General features: G+C 61.1%; 4 protein-coding genes across 4 annotated transcripts; all 4 read left to right on the top strand.

Moving 5' to 3' along the window:
* Positions 1-838: 838 nt before the first annotated feature.
* On the top strand, positions 839-2,702 carry POSPLADRAFT_1157558 (hypothetical protein; the record flags this gene model as incomplete). Its single annotated transcript, XM_024487205.1, has 5 exons — positions 839-873; positions 1,287-1,525; positions 1,581-1,692; positions 2,136-2,250; positions 2,592-2,702. Coding segments are annotated over 5 exons (612 nt in total), but the record flags the coding sequence as incomplete, so codon positions are not given.
* A 471-nt stretch (positions 2,703-3,173) lies between these two features.
* POSPLADRAFT_1061888 (hypothetical protein) lies at positions 3,174-4,190 on the top strand (the record flags this gene model as incomplete). The annotated part of the gene is made up of 3 exons (XM_024481449.1): positions 3,174-3,556; positions 3,616-3,762; positions 3,803-4,190. 3 exons carry the CDS (start codon positions 3,174-3,176, stop codon positions 4,188-4,190), a joined length of 918 nt encoding a protein of 305 aa, XP_024333982.1.
* A 640-nt stretch (positions 4,191-4,830) lies between these two features.
* On the top strand, positions 4,831-6,519 carry POSPLADRAFT_1061887 (hypothetical protein; the record flags this gene model as incomplete). Its single annotated transcript, XM_024481448.1, has 3 exons — positions 4,831-5,576; positions 6,059-6,188; positions 6,235-6,519. The coding sequence occupies 3 exons, from the start codon at positions 4,831-4,833 to the stop codon at positions 6,517-6,519; spliced, it is 1,161 nt and encodes a 386-aa protein (XP_024333981.1).
* A 235-nt stretch (positions 6,520-6,754) lies between these two features.
* Positions 6,755-7,504, top strand: POSPLADRAFT_1061886 (hypothetical protein; the record flags this gene model as incomplete). Its single annotated transcript, XM_024481447.1, has 4 exons — positions 6,755-6,951; positions 7,001-7,069; positions 7,130-7,281; positions 7,341-7,504. The coding sequence occupies 4 exons, from the start codon at positions 6,755-6,757 to the stop codon at positions 7,502-7,504; spliced, it is 582 nt and encodes a 193-aa protein (XP_024333980.1).
* Positions 7,505-7,912: the final 408 nt, after the last annotated feature.

Genomic DNA, 7,912 nt, shown 5'->3' with positions numbered 1-7,912 from the left:
CGGTTCATCGAGCCCGCCAAAGCACCAGAACGCACATGTCCGGGCAGCGGCAGCCTGATGGACCGGACGGACCACGATGCCTGTTATGACGGCGTCACTTCTAGTCAACACCGCGTTGGGCAGTCACAGAGTGGCCGGCCGACTCACCTGATTCCGCACATCCTGGCCCTCCCCGCAGTCTGCCCGGCAAGCCTTGCGCACGCAAACATGGTAAGGAGCTCACCGCCGTGGGCAACTAGGCGGCGCACTCGCGGCACGGGATGTGTTCCGTAGAGATCTAATGACAACACAATATATTTCTTGATGTGGTCAGTTCACTGCTTGTGCGGTGTCATTGTGCCCGCCGCCACATGAGAAGTGCCCGTTGTTGCAGAATCAGAATGGTCAGCGCGCGCCATCAGCAATCAGGGACACATCAAATACGCATGTTGTTGTGGTTCTCAATGAGGTAACGAGGTGAAACAACGGGGAACTCACCTACCTGCGACACAAGTAACATGTTGCGGACGAGAACTTGCCAAACCTGTGTTGCTACTGTCAGGCATGCCGCGTACCTCGAACGTGCTTGCGGGGGCCCCGGTTGCATTTTGCAGAATGCTGATAGCTAATTGTCATGACATAATGTCCGCGGCACGGGTTACCAACCAGGCAAGAGGTGTGACTTGACTGTAAATAAAATCATGAGTGCACTGACAGCGGATTCCCATACAGTCGCACATTTTGCCTGCAAACTGTATTACCATCAGTTGTTCGGCACACTTTCTGAGTCAGGTGAGCTGTGATGGAGAAAGTCAGCTCGTGCACAAACCGCTTCTGACCGCTTTTGGGCATATTATAGCCCGGGCAGGGCTTGAGTGCGCTCGCGCGAGGAAGGTGCGATGGGCGGGAATACGAGCAAGGAGGCACCCTAGGACATTCAGACAAGAAACTGGTGTAGCGGGATCATAGAGATATGTACAATTGCCCTGCCGCTCGGGCAGGTAGGCAGCCAGTTTGCAGAACCGGAGAGCATTGCATAGAGAGTGGCGGAAGATGCGTGATTCCGAGAGGAGGCAGGGCTAGCGCGACGAGGGAACGGATAGCATTAGTGCCCGGGCACTTACGACCATCTATACAACTGTACAACTGTCTGTACGACCGTCTATCTGACTGTCTATCTGACTGTCTATATGGCTCTGACAGTGGGCTCTCTCGTCGTTTCCACCGGGCATGTGTGCAGCAAGCACATGGGTCTCCACTCGTTAGATCTGTGATGCTCGTGCCTGAGACGCGTTGATCTATCACAGGAAGACCGTCACCGCAACGGCTTCAACTGCCGACAAGCTAGATTGGCTCAAGTCAATTCCCAGCGGCGCAACTCACGTCGTGAATTACAAGACGCAGAACTTTGCGGAGGAGGTCAAGAAAATGACCAATGGCAACGGCGTGGACGTCATCATTGACTTCGTTGGCCAAAGCCACTGGCAAAAGAACATCGATGCCCTTGCAAGGGATGGCAGGATGACAATGCTTGGACTGCTTAGTGGTCAGTCAATCGCCCTGACCTCAACTGAACGAGACGCCACATCAGATCACAACAGGTGGTAAAGTCGACTCGTTCGATCTGGGTCCGCTCCTGTACAAGCGTCTCCGCATCGAGGGCTCCACGCTTCGTTCCCGCTCGCCCGAATATACTGCAGACTTAATCGAGAGGTGAGTACTGCTCTGCTCCATTGAGGTGTAACCCGGTGCCAAGTGGCAACAGGTTCCAGCGTGACGCTCTGGGCCACATCACGGGAGCTAACGGGGATGGCGCATTGCGGATCTACATCCACAAGGCACGTCCAATCTCTCGTGCCACTTTCTCTCAACATAAGATGACGCCGTGCTGCTCTGATTCTAGGTGTACCCCTGGAATGATATACAGGCAGCCCACCGTGAGATGGAGGACAACAAGAACAGGTTAGTCCCACGGTTTGTTATCAGCGGGGGCACCGCGTTCAGGGGCCTTGGGCTGACCGAGGTGTCGCTGCAGTGGGAAGATTGTCGCCGAGGTGGTGTAAGATAGGCTTGCACCCACGACGGACATTGCAAGCATGCGTGGTTGACGGAATGTTAAGTTCGAGCATTGTCAATGTCTGACGGAATGTTGTGAGTGTAGTCGATGCTGGCAAGAGCCCGTGTTATGGAAGCCCACGCATGGGAGGCGAGGCCCGCCCCACAGCACACGACCTGTTCTGGTGTGTCGCAGCGAACACAATCCGGCAGATGGTGAGTGGCGAGGTGAAGGGAACTGCGTCTTGCACGCACCATTTGTTCGGTATGTTCCACTCCTGCACTCGGACGTGTCCCGCCCGACTGCCCCACCAGTCCGCGCGCTAAGCCTTCAATTGCGGGGCCAATACCGGAAGCGGCCCAAGGTTCACGAAGCCCGCAATGGGCGCTTGCAGGCTATCCCTCGTCGTGACGCCGCCTTGGCTGCATCGCGCACGGAATGGAAGGCCCCCTTAGCCTGGTTGCCCTCGCAATCTGCTCCGACATGGCGCCGCCCCCTGACAGGTTACGCGTATTGCACGTTTCCGCGCGCTGTCGGGGATCGACCCTTTGCGCAGGACAAAGTCAGGGGATCTATCGGGATGTTCACGCCTTCGCGTCCGCGTATAGGCGCCGTCGCGACTGTTCGGCCGCTCGTTGTCCTGCTCGTGGGCTGCGAGATAGACTAGCCCGGTGGTTCTTCCGATACACCATCGGGCATTCGCCGCACACCGACGCGGGAGAAGCGTCGCGCTCGATGGCGTCGAGGTCTGGGTCTTCTTGCTTCCACTCGAACTCGGGGTGCTGCCACTGCGGGCGGCGGCGAGCCAAGGTTCACGTTCAGGATGTGTGAGCGGGTCGTCGGGGGGCGTGCAGCTGTCTTCTGTGCCAGCGGCGTTGCCCGTATAGCCGCACTGTCTTGGGTTTCTGACTGCCGATCTGCGCGCGTCCATTGGAGACGATGTCAGAGACACGCCCGAATCAAGTGATCCATTTACGAGCTGACCAGCATGGCTGAGTCTGATTGGCAGCAAGGCCACTATAGCTCGTCTCGTTCAAGCTCTGCTCGCGATGCATACACAATGCAAGGCTGCTTCGACGTCGAGCGCGGGCCAAGCGTGGGCATCCGTGGATAGGTAGAACACCGTGCAAGCGCCGTCATGTCCAGTCAATGCACAAATAGACGCGCGGGAGGGCCGATCATCCCTGATGGCGCATCCTCTCGCCTAGCGTCGTCGCGTCGTCGTCATCCCTCGCGAGCTGAGCCCGCTCCCGTGTGCGTGGCCGTCCCTCTGCGCGCCTGCCCTGCACACCTGCCTTCCGAGCCTGCCTGCCTCCTCTCTGACATCTGCGACACGCGATCGCTCCCTCGCATCCAAGGCGACGCCTGCTGCACGCAATGGCGCACGCGCGTGCATCCTACCAGCGTCGACAATACGACGTCCGGAACCCAGCCTCAGCGTGCCTCGGCGCGCATCAGCGCACACAGACTTGGGCACAACCACGAGCGCGCCGCTGGACAGGGCAGCATCAGACGCAAGACGTGGGATTGCAGGGAACGCGCAGACTTTGAGCAGCGTCGGCTATCGCGACCGCCACCAGACAGTCTCCGCGCAGACTCGGGCAGATGATCGACCCGCTCAACACACGCACCGCGAGCGCGCCTCCGGAGAAGACACCAGATGTCGAGGCTGCAGACAACGGCAAACGCCTCGTGCAGCGTCAGCCATCGCTGAATGGATCCCGGCCGTGCGTACCATCTTTTTCCCGCGCCGCCTCACTCATTCAGCTGCCACCCTCTTGACGATGCACGCGCTCTAACAATCAAATCCCTCACGTACGTCGTCCAGCCCACTCTCATTGACTTCCCGGTCACTATCTACTCACAAATATACGCCCACGTCCCGCACGCTCACAGCTCGACGACCACACATCTAGACATTTGCCCGCAACCGAGGCTGCGCTCAACCGCCGCCGCCGATATTCCAAACAGCTCGCTACGCCCTCCGCACGCCACACGCCAGCCGGGAACCGAGATGACAGCCCTCGCCTGCATCAAACCGCTGCCGGTGCTTCAGGGCAACAACGATGGCGCAAATCGTCGGCCGTGGACGATGATTCCCACAACGCCGGCGCCGTCAGACTTCCCCGGACGCACAACATCAATACGACAGTGAGGGACGTGGCCCGTGTGCGCCGCCTCCGTCCCGCACCGCCGCCTTACAAGAAACATCCATCGCGCGCCACAATTGCGAGTCGGAACACACACACACACTGCACGCGCTCTATTAACGGTACCCCGGTCACGATCTGCGCACAGCTCCCGCTACCTGTCCACTGGCCTTTGCGCCTCACTACGCGCGCAGCCCGGCGACTGCATCCTCTTGCCACCAGTGCTGCAGAGCGACGACGAGGACGCGGATGGCCTGCACCGCCGCGCAGCCGGGCGAGACGCGATCTGCACACCGCGAGACGCGAACACCTGCCGATCACACATCGCGGTAAGCTTTTGCACGCCCAAACCGTCGTCCGCCACTCACCAGCCAACGCAGATGCGGACGTGCGACACGACGTTCTGGCCGGTCAGCGGTCCGTTCCCAGGAGAGCGCGCACCATTGCAGTCGTCGATCACCGCCTCGTTGATCCCGTCCCAGTGGCGACGAAGGTCCCTAATCCCGCGCACGTCACTGACATCATGCCAGAACACGACGACAGCTTACCTGACCAAGCGCACAGCATAATAGAGCCGGGGCAGGCGAGCAAGACAGCGGGCGAGCAGGACAAAAGACGGCCAGAGCGGAAGCCGAGTCGTAAACCATGCAGCAATCTCTAACGACCCCTGCCTTTAAATCCCTCGCACGCTCTCCCGACCTGTCGCCATTCCCACGACTGCCGCCCGGGCATCTTACCCATGCGCCGCGGCCCTTGTCTCGCATCGGCTGCCGCGTTGCTAAGCTGTTACTCACCCGAACCCATGACGGCAGCCCCCCGCGTCCCCGCCCGCGTACCTGGGCGCGGTCATTCTGCCTGACGCGGACGGACGCCCTCGCCGACGTGCGCACCCGCCACGTCTACCCGCCACAAGCCCCCACATCGCCCGTCACCCTCATCGCTCCGGTGGCGACGCCCGCGTCGCACGCAGCGTCCCCGCGCAATCGATGCTGCGCCCGCGCGTGCGCATCCTCGCATTTGCGCCATTCGCGTGCGTGCCACCGTGATCCCCGCGACCCCGCGTGCCCTGATCGGCATCTTGGCTCCTCGCGGATGTGCACGACACGCCGTGCCCCTCACGACACGCCGTGCCCCTCACGACGCGCGCGCGCCGGCCTGCCGTCATCCCGGGATGCCCCCCACGAGCTCCCCGCGCGGGCCGCTGCTGCGCGCGTGCCTCTGCTGGATTCTGGGGGCGGGGAACACCTCGACACAGGAGGCGCTGACGGTGCCCGTCCGTCAATCAACACCAGCCAGGCGGGAGAGCCCGCACACACCGCCCGCGCGTCCGCGACTCGGGCGCGAAACCAAGTGGCTCTGCTCCCACAGTGCCGCGTGATCACAGCGGGCCAGTGAGCCTGGTGCAATCCCCCGGCTTGGCGGTTGCGACGCTGGAACCCGCTGGATGATCGAATAACCCGCGGTCTTATGGCAGAGCGCTGTAACGTCAAACGCGGGCATGCGATATCGTCGATCTGCACGGTGAAACCAGCGGGAATTGCCATACGGTGGCGTTTATGGCGCATATTCCATTCCAATCGACGTGGTGCGTTCGCGCCGTGGGCGGCGTCGAGGGCGGGACACGCGTTGCGTGCGCAGTCTCCCAGACCCGGTCATGATGCGCTGGCCATGGCATCGCATGCACTCAAGCGTCGCGAGCGCCCGCCGCCGCCGCCGCAGCATTACTACGAATGCGTACAGAAATGTAAGATATATTTCAATTGGCGACACCGAAGCGTGTGGTGCGTAGACGGAGGGCTAAGACTGGCCGCCCACGCCGCCGTCCACCGACGCAGTCCTGCCGACCGCGCGCAGCCCGTGTGGCGCCTTGCAGAGACGTACCGCAGCCCGGAGCGGAGGAGCGGCACACGGCCGCCGTCGCAGACACCATTGAGTCGAGTCGGAGGCTGGGTGCACAGCAGAACACGTCGAGCCGCGCGCTGCAGCACGTCTATTCGAGTGAGGTGAGTGACCACCGGAACACGTCAAATAGCACAAGACTCACTTCAGTCTACCATCGCGAAGCCATCAGCGTCCGTCTGCGTGCCCTGGGTCTGTGCCCGCGCTCTGCCTGTGCCGACGCCCGCGCTCTGCACGACGCCTCCCCCGCCATCTTCTGGCCTAATGCGCACGCCGGGCCCACAACCACATGAGCCTCGAGCGACCGTGGGTGGCGTTGCGGATGGAGCGCGCGTGCGCGCGCAGTCTCCCGCACTCGGTCAAGACGCGCTGCCCATACCGTCGCGCGCGCCCGCAGCAGCAGCAGCATTACTACAAATGCACATAAAAGTGTAAAATATATTTCGTGTGTGACACTGGAGCGTGCGTGCTTAGACACAGGGCCAAAACGGACCACTGTCGTCCACCGACGCGCACCGGCTGACGGCGCACAGCCCGCCCAGAACATCTGTAAGGCGCCCCGCAGGGACGCACAGTAACCCGGAGCGGAGGGGCAGCGCACGGCAGCTGTCGCGAACATCACCCAGTCGAGCCGCTCATCTCTGCACACGTCACTGCCCTCGCGTCTGCCATGTCCCGTCTGCCGGCGCGATCGCATGCACCGCCATCCGCCGTCCTATTGGTCGACGATGAGCACGCAGCACTACCACAACCGAGGACCTACCGCCGCGCGCACCCAAACCGCCCCTTCCAAATGCGCCGCATCGGTCGTTCCCCCGTAAGCAGCCCCACAGGCATCAAGGCCCGGTCAGCACGTTCACCGTTCAAGTGCGAACAGGCACCGACTTGCTCCCACGTCCAACGCACTCCGTGCCAGCCTATCGTGCGGCGCCATTTGCTTGCGGGCGAGCGAAGGTCAGGGCGCGGCAATACAAGGCGACGTCAGGTATGTGCAGCGATGCCCCTCTGCCCGCCCTTAGCAGCGGCAGCGTCCTGTCCCGCACAGGTCGTCCCATGGTCACGCCATCTCCGCGCCCGCACCAGCAGTGTTCGAGTACCACGGCCCGGTCAGCGCATGCTTCGTCGATGCGTGTGCAGATACTCTCGCGCTGCAATCATCGCGGCGGGCGGCGGTCAGCCGTCCTCCGCGGTATCCCAGTGTGCGCCGCGCGACTGCTGCCAATGATCGACCTGCGTGTCCATGCTCGCCCGCAAAGCACACCCACTTGTTACGGGCACCTCCCGCTACTATCTGCCGTCGGCGGTCCTCCTTGATAGTGACAACAAATGGACGCCCGGCCAGAAGCATTACACCCGTGTCGTCAGTCTCACACCCCCTGATACAACGGTCTACACTCCTATATTGATGCCTGACTCGTAGACGACGAGCGAGGACTTATGGACAGTGCGTCGTCCTGAAGATCGAGCGAGGAGGTCGAGAATGACCACTACCCCAAGCGAAGAGGAGCAGAGACTTGAATGAATAACCAGGTCGAACTTAGGGTTCGACCGACTAATGGTACAACTACTTATACAAGTACCGACTGCGCACGGACCATCGTGTCTATGTGGTCGTGTTAGTGAAGGAAGAAACGTAGTGGTACGATACCAGGCACGAAGTGCGCACGGACCCCATTATGTAAGCTACATAATGTTCAACCTGCGGGTGAGCGCTTAAGACAGGCGCCAGTATGGGCGCTAGTAGTACAAGAGATAGAACGGAAAGACAAATGTTTCATTACCCCCCTACCAGAGTCGAAGTCCCATTCGACTACTTACTGCTCACCGT

Source organism: Postia placenta (assembly GCF_002117355.1).
Source record: "Postia placenta MAD-698-R-SB12 unplaced genomic scaffold POSPLAscaffold_19, whole genome shotgun sequence".
Classification (NCBI taxonomy): Eukaryota; Fungi; Basidiomycota; class Agaricomycetes; order Polyporales; family Adustoporiaceae; genus Rhodonia; species Rhodonia placenta.
The sequence above is the reverse complement of the archived record's forward strand: the minus strand, read 5'-3'. Positions and strand labels throughout refer to the sequence as shown.